General features: G+C 46.8%; 1 protein-coding gene across 4 annotated transcripts in view; it reads left to right on the top strand.

The window, feature by feature from the left end:
- The window catches only part of WDFY4 (WDFY family member 4), a 285,801-nt gene that overhangs the window by 174,135 nt on the left and 97,160 nt on the right, over positions 1 to 14,506 (top strand). For all 4 annotated transcript variants that reach the window (XM_035267709.3, XM_078343959.1, XM_035267708.3 and 1 more), the window contains 3 exons: positions 2,343 to 2,549; positions 3,915 to 3,966; positions 6,352 to 6,518. In XM_035267709.3, the coding sequence (XP_035123600.3) occupies positions 2,343 to 2,549; positions 3,915 to 3,966; positions 6,352 to 6,518 (426 nt within the window). The remainder of the gene's footprint in view (positions 1 to 2,342; positions 2,550 to 3,914; positions 3,967 to 6,351; positions 6,519 to 14,506) is intronic.

The raw sequence follows: 14,506 nt of genomic DNA, 5'->3' as shown, positions 1-14,506 counted from the left end.
CTCCTTCCTGGGCCACATTTAACTTGCTATCATGGACTAAATAATCACTTATCTCTCAAGGATCACACCATTGTCTGGCTACAGGTACTCAAGGCAACCTGTGTGCTCTGTGATGAAGACTCAGACAGCTGTGCATCTTCAGGTTGCATAGGTGGAGACTTGGGGTGGAGAAGTGCTCTTGAAAATTAATTTGAAGCCAAGGCTGGACAACCCAATAGCTTGGGATTATTCAACCTCCATGAAGTACCATATGTTACTGCAAATGCAAGTGTACAAATGTTACTACAATCTCCAGGGAACTGAAATATTTCCACCAAACAAGTGTTCATTCCATGTGACCAAGTCTCTGTAAAAAGCTGGATTGTCATTTGGATAGTCATTATTTTTCTGGAGGCCTTTGTTTTTGAGACAGAGAGGGTCTTACTTTGTTGCCCAGCTGGAGTACAGTGATATAAATCACAGCCCACTGAAGCCTTGGACTCCTGAGCTCAAGAGATCCTCCTGTCTCAGCCTCCCAAATAGCTGAGAGTACAGTCATGCACCAATGTGCCCAGTTACTTCTTTAATTTTTGTAGAGATTGGGTCTTGCTATGTTGCCCAGGCTAGTCCCAAACTCCTGGCCTCAAGCAGTTCTCCCACCTCAGCTTCCAAAAGCTCTTGGATCAGAGGCATGAGCTATGATGTACACCTTGGAGTTTCTTATTAACCAATTGGAGTACTATATAAAATGCTAGCACTGTTTGGGATACGAATTTAAGAACCGTAGAGAAACAAAACAATCTTGTTTTGAAATAGGATTAGCTTCATTCACAATGATAACACTGACTACGTAAGCTGAATAAGGTACCATATTAAGCTCTTGAAAATATTGTCCCATTTGATCCTTCCAGAAGCCCATTATTTTATTATTATGGTACTACTATTAACCACATTTGACTGATGAGGAATTTGAAGATCCTCCAGATTGAACTGTTAGTGATTCACAGAAACGTGAGGGATGACCAGGTCCATCAAATGCCAGAAACCACCTGCTGAGCACTGTCCCCTGCCCCCAAGCCATGCTTTCATGGGAATGCCTCTGACAAGTTCAGAGAGCAATTTACTTATTTAAAATGGCCAAGATTTGCAAGGCTCACATCTAAAAGTGTTCCAGTTTTTTAGCAATGCTAGCAGAAATCATGGACTCATAAAATAAGTTTCTTCAGCCCCTCGCAAAAGAATCTAGCTCTCATGGTCAAGGAAGGCTTTGGAATCCCACAAACCAAGTTTAAATCTCTGCTTGGTCACCTGTTGACTTTGGAGAAGGCACGTCTCCTCTGCAGACTTAGCATCTTCACGGGGATGATGGAAAACACTCGTGGTACCACTGGGTAGAGGAAATGAGATAAAGCAGGTGCAGGACTCAGCCTAACACACGATAATGAGTGTCTTTTCTGTTCATGTTGTTATGCTTCTTGTCATTAGTACATCACCTTTCCATTTTCTAAAAAGATTAAATTTGGGAGAAATCCCATCAAATGTTTGAATAGTTGCAAAAGTTTATCCTGAAAAGTTGACTCTACTGTCCAAACTGAGCTGAACTGCTTATTTGACAGGTGATGACTGAAATTTCAGTGTGGCCTATCAAAGCAGTCTGTGGTATCTCTGTATTTTTAGAAAGGTTTGAGTAATACCCTAGCAGCAGGTGTGACAGTCAGAGACCACAGATGCAAACTGTGAGGATCTCACAGCTATTAAGTGGGATTGTTTGCATTACTCTGAAAGGTTTTAGCTCCTATGAACATTCTAGAATCTCTGAACATTCTGGAATCATATGATCTTCGGATTGAAAGGCCCTTAGACATCATTCAGGCCAAGTCTCTCACTTAGAGATTCTGAGATCCAGAGACGTGAGTGACTTGCTCAAATCAACCAATTTTCTTGACAGCTGCTAATTCCCACAGTGCAGACCACTGGAAAAAGTACGTTCAGCCTCATTTTTGAAGAGTGGGACTGTGGTGAGATTCGTGTCCATTTTGTAAAATAGCTGTACAGTCCACGCTGATGAGCAGCTACAGGACCTTTCTGCCCAGCATCAGTAGCCTCATGGCTCTGAAGGTCGGCCAAAAGGCAGTCAGCATTCTCTGCCCCTAACTTGGATTAAGAGATCTTAAAGTTGAGCAATTTTAAGATCTGAGGTCCTGACTGCAGTGGGTACACTACATATCCTGAGAGTGTAGAGAGACGGTATCTTTCTCAAACAATCATGGAAGACTTGACCTATTCACCCAGGAGGTTTGGGGCCAGGCCCATAAGGCTCATAAGGCAAATGTTTCCCAAATGACTTTGTTTCTGCTCCCCAGAGGAGGAAATGTGGCAGCATCAAGGCAGCCAATGCCTGGGCCAAGATCCGGGAGCAGCTTTTTGGGGAGCTGGGCTTGTGGAGCCAGGGTAAAGAAGCCATGCCCTGTTCCCTATGGGAACTCGACTGGAGAGAAGGACCAGCTCGAATGAGGAAACGCATCAAACGCTTATCTCCACTGGAGGCCCTGAGTCCAGGAAGGTGCAAGGTAGGAGTCAGGTTCAGTGGGATGGTGCTGGTTCCAGGTAGCCTGATAGAAAAGCAGCTCCTGAGCTTCCCCATCGCATGTTTTTCCAGGCTACGATAACACATACAGTTAAATGTAGGAGATTCCCAAAATTCATTCTCAATGTCATTTAAGAGGAGAAAAGCATCACTAACCCTCCTAGTTACATAGCAGGAACACTATAACTACAGCCTGAATGAATGGATAAATAGTGAATGGTGAGTGGGCGAGTGATTCTTACCTATGTCCTGGACACAGCCTTGCACTGCAGTCCACTCAAGTTCCGGATGCAGTTTGGAAAGGGCCCGGGAATGGCTCTTGTCTACGCACACGACTTACTTGTTATTGAGCAGTTGTAACCCATACTGCTACGAGCAATACTGCAAATCCCGTAACAACTTTTACCATGAAAATCTCACGAACTTGATTGTTTCTGCAGTTTTGAGCCAGTCATCTTCTCGTTCCAAACAACATTGACTTTCCAAGCAACAGAATCCGGGTAGCCCCCATGAGTTCGCTCTAATGAAGCTTGAATTGTGTCTCCAAACTCCTGTTTTGTCTTTTACAAGACAGTAAGCCAGTTGGAGTCATTTTGTAGGAGATATAGAAAATACATTAATAGTTTTTCATGGCTTCATTGAATGATCATAATTTAAAATATCCTCAAAGGCAGCCTTCCAAACACTGGAATGCTAGATTTTTCTTTCTGCATTCATCGTGAGTAACAATGTTGAGTTTATTCTGCGGTCTCTAACCTCAGCATCTTTTACTCATGCTAAAAATCCTTTATAAACCCTAATGAAAAAATTATATTTCATTTATTCAGTAGACATGTATATTTTCTACGTATGGTCAATAAACATTTGGTGATAGGTAGTATTTTCCCTCACTACATTTCTTAGGAATCGGAAGCAGGAAAAATTAGTAGCCTGCTCACTATGCTGGTGACAAAGCCAAGGGCTGGCCATGAAACCTGGTCTCTGGTCTCTGGCACTGTCCAACCCTGGAGCCTCTCCTGGTCGCATCTCCATGGTGGCCCACACAGAGCCATCCAGGATGCTATCTAATCCCATTTTGGCATCTTACTAGGTAATTACTGTAAGTCTTACTTAATGGAAGATTGTGGGTTTTTTCCCCTTTGACTCAGGAACGTTAATACTTGCATTTTATTGTAGTCCTTTAGGATTTAGTGTTTCTCTCCCTTTGCATCTGAGTCTTGCATAATTTGAAGGGGTCACATGCATGTGTGTGTTTGTCAATCTGTGGAATTGGCGGCGGAGGGGGTGGTGGCTAAGCATATATGTAGCATTCGGGATTTAATTTTTCTTTTCTCTGTCCTTATTTCAGGAAAGCCAAGACAAAAGTGATCATATTTCTCAAGCAAATGCTGTAAACCAAGGTATTCAGTTTATCCATTTTTTTCCTTTAATAAGTAAGCTAATTATTGGTTTTATTTAATATTTTATTAAAGATATTAAATTAATATTTTAGAACAGTAAAATGCTATTGTAGACAGCCCTGAGACTCTTTTTATTGTTACCGTGCTTCTAGAAAGAAGAAAAATCTATTTCAGCCCTAGATACTTGTTAGGTGAAGCATTTTCTACTAAGGTTGCAATGATAACTTTTGGGGAGAAACAGTCTTGTTAATTTGCTATATCAGGGAAACCTTAAAAGTGCTCCCAAACAAGTTTTCTTGTGCTGCCACCTAGGCTGGAGTGCAGTGACACAGTCACAACTCACTGCAGCCTCAACCTCCTGGGCTCACACAATCCTCCTGCCCCAGCCTCCCAAGTAGCTAGGACTACAGGTACACACTACAATGCCCAGATAATGTTTGTATTTTTTGTAAAGATGGGGTTTTGCTACATTGCCCAGCCTGGTCTCCAACTCCTAAGCTCAAGTGATCTGCCAGCTCTGGCCTTCCAGAGTGCTTAGATTACAGGTGCGAACAACCACACCTGGCCAATGACTGCTTCTTAGTGCTGATAAAACTGGTCTCATTTCCTAACTAAAGGATTTGTACTGAGCTCGCTACCTTGCATGTCTGCAGTAACGCAAGCCCAGAGTGAGTATTTTGGGCTCTGATTCCCCAGGTGATTTGGGGTCTTACTGTAGCACAGAGCATGGGATGACATTGTGACACCTGTTTGCCTCTCTTCTCTCCAACCCAAGCCCTACAACTCTCACATGAAATGATTGCCTGTCTGCTCCACCTCTCAGAGGTGGAGGTTGCAGAGAGCGCAGTGGTGGAAAGCATGAACTGACTTTTTTGTGGACGATGGCCATGGGCTTCTGTGTCCTCTCATTTTTGACATGCAGAGCCCCTAGGTCTCTGTGACCCTGGGCCTCCATGGTAACTCCAGTATGCACCCTGATTAAGGAGCTCAGCCAAGGGATAAGAAAGGCCCTGTGGCTTACCACCCCGCCTCTCCTCTGCATCTCCACCTACAGAAGCGTTCTCCCTGCATGAGGGAAAGATGCGAGGGTTTGTGTGAGCAGCAGACACTTTCATTCACCCAGATGTGAGAGAGGAGATCAAAGAGGAGAGCTTCTTGACACACAAAAAATGGCCCATAGCCTGCCAGCTGTGTAGTCAAGTGAAATGTGCCTGCTCCAGGCAGATGACACTCAGGACAAGTGGAGGAGAAGCAGGATCTGGAGATCTGCATACTTGCATGCTTAGCTTGGACCCAGGTGTACCTGCCCAGAAACGTCTCGTTGGGAAGCAAATGACTGCAGAATAGTACAGTTGTGGTAGTGCAGAAATAGACCACATCTCACCTGTCAAAAATAGGAGACAGATTAGCTGAGTATGAATCTGCTATATAATAGAATGTTATGAAGCCAATTAAGTTGTTCAAAGAACTTTTCATAGAATTGGAAAGTGATCATAATGTAATCTTGATTGGAAAAAATACTAGAGAGGAAAAACTGTGAATGCATTATTGTTCTTATTATTTTAAAAATTGCACATGTACATGTGTGTATACCTGTAAGTACAGAAAAGATAATGCAAGTAAGTGGATCAAACTGTAAATAGTGGAGCCAAATAGACTAGAGATGAAAAGACCAGATCCTTGTCTCGGAGAGACTCTATCCAGATGCTACCTCTAGTTCTTAGATGGCCTATGATCTTTTACAAAGTAAATAGCCTGTTTCAATTTTTCCATTTGTCAAGTGAGGATGAATTAGTATCTCCAACCTAGGGGTGGACAACATTTTAAAATGTCATCAGAAGTATCCATCACAGAGAAAGGGCTTACTAAATGGTAGCTCTTATTATTGGCACTATCCCTGGGTACGTGGGTTAGATTTGTTTTATTTCTCACAAATTCATATCTGTTCCAAGTTGTTGTTTTTACAATAAAAAGACACTATTTTTATCATTAGAAAAAAAGCAGCAGTATTCAAAGAGTGAATGAAGTGAAGTTTAGAAAAAGCAAATTGTGGCTGAGCCTCTAGGGAGTTGCTTTACTGACTAACGAGGGTGAATCTAGAAATTTCGTCCTGTGGTCACTGGAAGTGGCAGAGCAGCTAGACCTGGGCATAGTCAGGCCCTCTAGGATGAGTCAACTGGAAGGTATTTTGACCACACCCCAGGGTGCCCCAGATGTGTGGCATCCATTTCCAGAAGCAGTGGAGGGGCACAGTGAGAGATCCGCACTCTTCACTTGGCTCTGGAGCCTTGCTGCTCCTCAGTGACGTAGGCACGTGCTGTGTGCCAGCCCTCACCATGGCAGATGTCTCCTGTCAACACTGCGTGTCCCTTTATGCTGCTGCAGATGAATTGACATCAAGGAAGGCTGAGGGTGAGCCAGATGAGGTGGGGGTGGACTGCACCCAGCTGACCTTCTTCCCAGCCTTACACGAAAGTCTGCACTCAGAAGACTTCTTGGAACTGTGTCGGGAGAGACAAATTATTTTACAAGAGCTTCTTGATAAAGAAAAGGTAATATACCCCATTGCAGTATCCTTTAAGATTTTTAACTTATTTGTTAAGATTGTCAGACAGGAGAAAACAAAGCTTTCTTCATTTATGTGGGAAATGAGATTTACATTTGCTATGAAAACTTTCAACACAATAATCAGTGAGAAAAAGGGATAGGTTCCTAAGTGTGTTGGCCCAGAGAACGTGTGCAAAGGGAAGTCTATACACCCTGCATCTAAATATTTAAAAGGTATACCTCAAGCTAACAAACTGTTAAATGAAAAATATGTACACCATGGAATACTACACACCATAAAAAACGATGAGTTCGTGTCATTCGTAGGGACTTGGATGAATTTGGAAACCATCATTCTCAGCAAACTGACACAAGAACAGAAAGCCAAACACCATATGTTCTCAGTCATAGGTGGGTGTTGAACAATGAGAACACATGGACTCAGGGAGGGGAGCATCACACACTGGGGGCAGTTGAGGGGGGTAGGGGAGAGCCATCGGGGGTGGGGAGTGAGGGGAGGGTGGGGAGGGATAACACAGAGAGAAATGCCAGATATAGTATGCACCTAAAATAAAATAAATTAATTTAAAAAAAAGAAAAATACTCTAACTTCCTACTCTGACCTTCATAACAACCTGAGAGGCAAGTTTCAAGTTTAGAATTCTTGACCTTGCAGTTCAGCATCTTGACGTCCTGCCTGTGGCCTGACTGCCCTGAGAGGTCCCACACCTTGAAGGGTCTTGAGTGCATGTGTTTGGACACCCCAACCCATATGTCCACACTGTCCCTATGCCTCAGCCTCACCTTGGCCGCCACTCAAGCCTAGGGTTAAGCACACTCGTGGCACCATTAGCCTTCAAAAGGGTGGCCTTGGAGATGAAGTGCACAGGCCCAGGAGGCAGGCTGGGACCAGGTGGCAGGCAAACCTGGGGTCCCGGGAGCTGGGTTGGAGGAGCCCCTCTCTTTGTGTGTGTATCCTGTCAGCCTGGCTGGCGAGGCCCCAGAGGGCCCCTCTTCCTCAAGTCTAAGAATGTGATGGAAGATGGAGCACATGTCTCAGAGTAGAACCGGCCTGAGTTCCAGTCCCAACTTGGCCACGTATTAAACGGTACATCACCTAACCTTTGTCAGCCTCAGTTTTCTCATCTTCAATATGGAGTTCTGGCTACCATCTGATACCATTCTGCTCAGGCTTAAATGGGGCAATGGAAGTCCAGGGACTAGCTCAGAGCCAGGCATAAGAGAGGTACTTGTCAAAGCGGAGTTCTTTTCCCTTTCTGAGGATTGGCTGGTTGAAGGGTGGTGGGCCTCAGGTTCTCTGGGTGAATCGGGCTTTCTAGTAGGGATGTAAATGAAGGAGATACCCATAGAGGAACAGGCAGGCTGGGGTTGGGGGGCCACAGGGGACACACAGGATGAATGCATGGGAGCTGGAGTCCAGTCTGGCCCCAGGGTGAATGAGAGTGGATCTGAAACAAGGCCTGCCTACCCTTGGGTACCTAGGCCTTGGTTTCTACCTCCCGAGGGAGGATCCTGGACATCCAGGAGTAGGTCCTAAGCTCAGAGACCTGGGAGGACATGAGCAAATGACTGCTGCAGAGTTTTCAGCAAGTTGCCTCACTGCTTTCAGATTTGGGTCACAGTTCAAGCAACATAGTCCTGTAACAATGCTGTCTGTCTTATACCTGCATAACCAAAGCTTCCAGATGCTTCTTGCATCACCTCCTGCCTTGCTGCTGGCACACAGAGTGACCTCAGCACTTCACCCGTACACCTCTGTCACTACTAATCCTCCTTACAGGAGGGACCCCCGTTGTCTGACCACACTGATGAATGACGTGTTAAGTTGGTGTGCATTTTATTTTGATTATGGAAGTATTATATGTTTACTGTGTGAAATTTTGATAAATGGATATTAAAATATATAACACACTTGTACACATAAGTGTGTATTCATCGTATCCAGTTGCTGAGGACTAACAGCAGATCATAACAGTTCAGATAGATCAATATATTAATATGCTAATATAGGTAGATGGATATTTAGTAAATACCTTGTCCACTGAAAAAACAGCTAAGACGTCAAGGCTTTCTTTCCATAAAACTTTTCTTTGCTTTATGCCCTTAAAGGAGCAGCAGTTCTCAACTAGGGGTGACTTTACCCCACAGGGGTCCGTGGCCAATGTCTGGAGGCATTTTTAATTGCCATGGCCAGGGCGAGAGGGTGCTCCTGGTGTCCGGTGGGCAGAGGCCAGGGCTATTGCCAGGCCCCTACGTTGTCTATGGTGACAAGGCTGAGAACTGTCAGGAAGGATCCATAGTAAACAGATTTCACACCCCAGCTCCACTGGCCTTCTTTCCTGATTATGTGGTGTCTCCATATTGGTTCTTTTCATTGCTTTGGTAAGAGATTGTCTCCATATTGGTTCTTTTCATTGCTTTAGTAAGAGATTGTCTCCATATTGGTTCTTTTCACTGCTTTGGTAAGAGAACCATGGCAGTGCTTTATATTCACTTTCTTTTTTGCCAGAAGAAACTACCACAAATGTAGCAATTTTAACGCAACACACATTTATTATCTCGAAAGTCTGGGAACAGCGGGGCTCAGCTGGTTCTCTATTAGAGCCTCAAAGGGCTGCAGCCAGGGCATTCGCGGGGCCGCGTTTCTTTCTGGAGGCTCGGGGAAGGCATCCTTTCCAAGCTCGTTCTGGTGCCGGCAGAATCCAAGTCCCTGCTTCTGTAGGTCCGAGCTCCTGTTCCCTGCCTGCTGGCTGCTGGAGTTCATCTGTTTCTCGGGGTACCCACCTCCCTTGCCCTGTGGCCCTTCCTCTTTTCATTTCCTGAAGCTGGTGGCATCCTTCCCCCGCTTCATATCCTCCTGGCCCCCTCTGCCTCCCACTCCCCCCACATCACCTCTCTGACTGACCCTGCTGCTGCGTAGGGCACAGGAGATGGCGCTAACTCACACATAACCCAGGATCACATTCCTGATTTAAAGGCAGCTGATTCGTAACCTTGATTTTATCTGCAAAGTCCCTTCAGAGCAGTGTGGGTGTTGGATGGGACAGCCTCCTCGGGACTTCTCGGGAATACAGCCTGCCACTTTGGCACCACTCAGGCTGCTGTCCACCAGGGTGGGAGCTTAGCCTCCCAGGAGAGCCTCTGCAGGTGGTGTGACTCCCTCAGGTATCCAAGGCCAGCTGGGAGTTCCCACCCTGGGTGGACCAGAGTTTGTGGCCAGGGTCCTGAGCGAGTCCTGGCCTGGCCTCTTGCAGCCTGCAGGCCTTTGACACTTGTCCTGTCTCTGAGAGTCTTGTTTCTTGTTTTTGGTGACTGTCCACCAGGTGACATTTCCCTCAGGGGTCTTGCCGGGAGAGGAGGAAGGATGTGAAACCCCCAGGTGACTGACTTTCCAGCCTCCAAGACAGGACAAAACCAGAAAGGGGCTCTTCTCCCATCCGCTCCTTCCTGCCTTTTGTTTAAGCTTCAGTCTTCCTTGGCCTTCCTGTGGCTCAGTGGGAGGCTGTCAGAAACACCACACACAGTTTGCTGTTGCAGTGGGGATCCCCAGGATGTGCAGACAGGAGCATAAGAAACCCAGCGGGTGGTGCGGAGGGAAGAGAGCGGGAGCTGTCCTGCTTCCACTTAGCTCCAGGTGACCAGTACCTGCAGGAGGGAGGGGCCAGCTGGGAACCCTGCATGAGTATTGGCTCCCGGCCTGGAGGAGGACTGGACAGGGTGATCCTTGCCATTATCTGGGCATCTGTCTTTGCCTTAGTTGTCTCTGTGTTTTACGGGGCTGTGCTTGCTGTCCTGGCTTCATGGGGAATTGTGAGAAAGGCTGGCCCCAAGTTGAGTTTCCACAGGGTCAGTGAAGACAAACCACCAGCCACACCTGCTCCTGGAGATGCAGGCCCGGGGATGTTGGGGCAGGGCAGGGCCCCTGGTGAGGGGAGAGTGGAGGCTACAGGCAGGGTCAGGGTACAAACCCTGCCCATTTCTAATTCTCTCACCCCACTTACAGGCCTAGTGACTGGGTGAGTAAGAGAACCATTCCCAGCCTCCTTTCTGTCATCTTTAGAATGGGGTTCTACTCCTGGTCTCACTAGTTTGTGGCAGAGATCCATGTGGGGCTGTGTCTCTGTCCGACACTATGCCCTGTGAGGAGGCAGCTCTCAGCCACCGGTGTCTGCTGTTACTGCTGTGGCTGTCGCTGTTCTTTTCATTGTCCCAGAGGATTTGTTCTCACTCTCCCAGAAGTAAGAAGGGAACTTGGAAGAACCTTGGTACCTAAGGCATGACCCTGTAAAGCGAAGGATGAAGGATCCTGTTGAGAATGAGACTCCTGTGAGGCAAGAAGCCACATGTCTTGGGGAAAGGCTGCAGGGAGTGTGTGGATAGATGGGAAACTCTGGAGGTCTCCATGGGTCTGGTTGTCCTGCTGAGATGGTGAAGGATGAGACAGAGGGTCAGAGTGGAGCACATGAAGGGCCTGACCAGCTGGAGTGGAGTTTCTGCAGAGTGCCAACCCTCAAACCAAATGCAAGGTTTTGGGAGAAAGAGGGAAGTATCTAGAATAAGGCTGAGGCCTGGACTGATGTGCAGTGAAATCGAGAAGGTCCCTAAACAGAAAGCACAGGCAGGGAAGAACATGAGAAAGTAGACCCCAAGAACTCATATGAATCAGAAAGTCCTCGAACCAGAGCAATGCCCTTCTGCTCTAGACTGGAGAGCTCGAAGGAGCAGGGCTCTGGTTGGCTGCTGGGACATTTGGGGCCTCTCTCTGGCCTAGCACTCCCCCTCCTCCTCATACCTCCTCCAACCAGGTTCATGTAGCCCCACGCTCACTCGCTCATGGCTCCCAGCCTCGAGACCTTCTGGGTGAACCTGTACTGGTGTGCTCCTTCCCACCACACTCCCACCCCAGGGCACAGCTGGTGGCTCTATCTGCCCCAGCCCTCTCTTCTTGCCTGACGGATGAATTCTGAGCCTCCCTATGATTCCTCTGAAGGTAGGGAGAGACTTGGGTTCCTTCTCATCCCTTCCTTCCCTGACACACAAAGTGTGTGCTTTGGAACAATCTGCAGACCTGGTGAGCTTGGCCTGATGGGGCTGCATGAGTCAGGAGGTCCTCTAGGGGAACCAGCCTGCAGACAGACCTGGGTCTGCTCAGGTGCTTCAGGACCCAGCTTGAGGGAGGGCATGCCCTGGGGGCACCTGGCTCATGGAGGAGCCTGCTCTGGGGTGGGGAGGGGCTTGATTGGACTGGAGCAGGCTGTCCCACCACCACCACCAGGGAGGCAGAAGTCCATCATTTGTGCCCAGGAGGGCAGCGTGGCACAGGGCAAAGTGCATAGACTGGATTGAGAGCCTCATTCTGCTATTTGCTTGTTGCTATTATTCTTATTATTAGCAAAATGTGAACAGCTAGATGTCAGAGCCCTTGCTTTGTGTTAGCTTCATGCCGCCATTCAGCCTCACTGTGGCCCTGTGAGAGGTGTGTTAGTCCATTTGGTTGCTGTAAAGGAATACCTGAGATGAAGTAATTTATAATGAAAGAGCTTTAGTTGGCTCACAGTTCTTCAGGTTGTACACAAAACATGGTGCTGGCATCTGCTTCTGGCGAGGCCTCAGGAAGCTTCCAATCATGGTGGAAGGTGAATGGGAGCCAGCACATCACGTGGTGAGACAGGGCTAGAGAGAGACGGAGGAGAGGCCAGGCTCTTTCAAATAACCAGATCTCAGGCAAAGTCTCAGAGAACTAACCCATTCATTACAGTGAAGGTAGCACCAAGTCTTTCACAAGGGATCTGCCCCGATCATTCAGACGCCTCCCGCTAGGCCACACCTCCAACACTAAAGGCCCGTGAGATTTGGAACAAAACGTCCAGACCGTATTGGAAGCCTTTATTACTTCCATATAAAGATGGTAAAAACAGAGCCTAGAGTGGCTACTCACTGGATTGCTATGATTTGAACTCAGATCTCTCTTACTCTCAGTTCATGTGCTTTTGTCCCCTCTTGACTGTCTCCCAACTCACTGTGTTGGGCAACTTACAGAACCTTTCCAGCACCCCACCCCTCAGCAGACTGCCCTTATTGCACTCGGAGTTGTAGCTCCAGGCCCCATTTGCTTTCTTTACAGCTGTTCTGGTTAAAGCTGGTGCAGGAAGGTCCCTCACCAACATGGCATCTCTGCCTGTGATGCAACATGTCAAGCAGGTGCCTACCTGCCCTCATGCATGTGCCTTAGCCCCTGGTCCACTGTGGCCTCATCCCTGGACCACTATGGTTTTGTGTCAACATGAGCCAAGGAAAGGAGGATGGGTGCACTGATTGTTGACCCATGAACATGTGCAAGCAAATATACAAAAAGTTTGTGTAAGGTGTGTGTGTGTGTGTTACTCTCATGTTTTCTAGGCTTGTACCATTCATTGGCCTATGTTGAGGCATTTTGTAGCAAGCATTGGTTGTAAGCCGAGACTTCCCGTAATTCAGATGTCACCATGAGACCTTGTGGGCCTTGCGTTTTTTCTAAATTTCTAAGTGAAACATGCCCACAATAGCGGTATGGCAGGACGGCATGCACCTACGAGTCCCCACCCCTCCTCCTGCTACCATTGCAGAAGTGCTTACTTATATGGCCTTTGCTGGACACAGCACAGGAGACTTTCCAGGGCGTGACTGCTTTCCAGGCATCTGGGTGGTGCGTCTCTGACAGAAGCCTCTGGAGCTGCAGGCACCTTCCTAGCCTTGAGGGATGCTGGTGGTGCCGACGCTAGGGTGGCAGCAGCTTAATTCATTTCTTTGTATGAACATTGGAGTTCTGTTGCCTCCAGGGATACCTGAGATGGTAATTATTCAATTATTCTGTGCCACCTTTGCATCATTGATTAATGATTCCCAGGACCACAAACGCATTTCTCTGCAAACAGCTCCGTTTGACTTGAGGAGTGACTGATTTAATGAATGTTAATTGTAGGTCCATGTCAGTTACCACGTGGCTGGGATGTCCATTGCACAGCTTCCAGAACCAGTCCAGAGTCAGTCCTCAAGTGAGCTTTTCCTTTTGTTATTGTTCTTTGATTACATGAAAAATGACATGTGATTTTTTTTCATACAAACTCAATGTAAAACGTGAGTTTGACCTTGGTAGAAATGATCAGCTCAAAGGGAGAGATTTTTTCTCTGGACTGCAGAGTAGCATCTTCTACAAGCTCCTCCCAGGCATCTTTAGCTGAGGCTGTTTGTAGAAGGTGAGGGTGGGGGTTAACCTACACACATGCATACCAGATGCATGCACACATATGCATACACAGACACATGTGTACATATGCATACACAGACACATGTGTGCACATGCACACACACACATATACACACCCCACTGACATTTTAATTATATAGAACTACCTGTAGTCTCCAAAAGGTCCAGCTAGTTCAAGACTTTGTGCTCCTCCCTGTTTTTGATCTTCGTAACTCCTCACCTCCTCAGGAACCATTTCTCTGGTGTCACTGCTGCCCCCACTTCCATCTCAGTCTGAGTGAGACACACTCCTGGGTGCTTCCAGAGCACCTGTGCTTTCCCTCCCAGACTGTACAGGGAGAGCTGATAGCTTACTCTCTCTCTTTCCTGTTAGGTTGTAAATATCTCGAAGGCATGTTTTATTTTCTTTGTGCCTCCCAGTGTGTGGGGCATATGCTAAACATTTAACACATACCTGTTAAATAAATGAATGAACAAATGGATGAGTGGATTATGAGCAATATACTGACATCAGATGAAACCTTTTCTTCCTTAGTCTAGCTGGTGCCATTGGTCAGTTTCTTAGTATATGGGCTTCAGATCACTGGCCTCAGAATCTTCTGGATTGCTTCTTAAAATACACATTCTAAGGTTGCTCTACTCTGCACCTGTTCAGTTGAAATTTCTGGGGATGTAGCCTGGGAATATGAATTTTGTCAAGCTGTGCAGTTAGCATGTGATTCTCAT

The sequence above is a fragment of the Callithrix jacchus genome, chromosome 12 (assembly GCF_049354715.1).
Source record: "Callithrix jacchus isolate 240 chromosome 12, calJac240_pri, whole genome shotgun sequence".
NCBI classification, from domain to species: domain Eukaryota; kingdom Metazoa; phylum Chordata; class Mammalia; order Primates; family Cebidae; genus Callithrix; species Callithrix jacchus.
The sequence above is the reverse complement of the archived record's forward strand: the minus strand, read 5'-3'. Positions and strand labels throughout refer to the sequence as shown.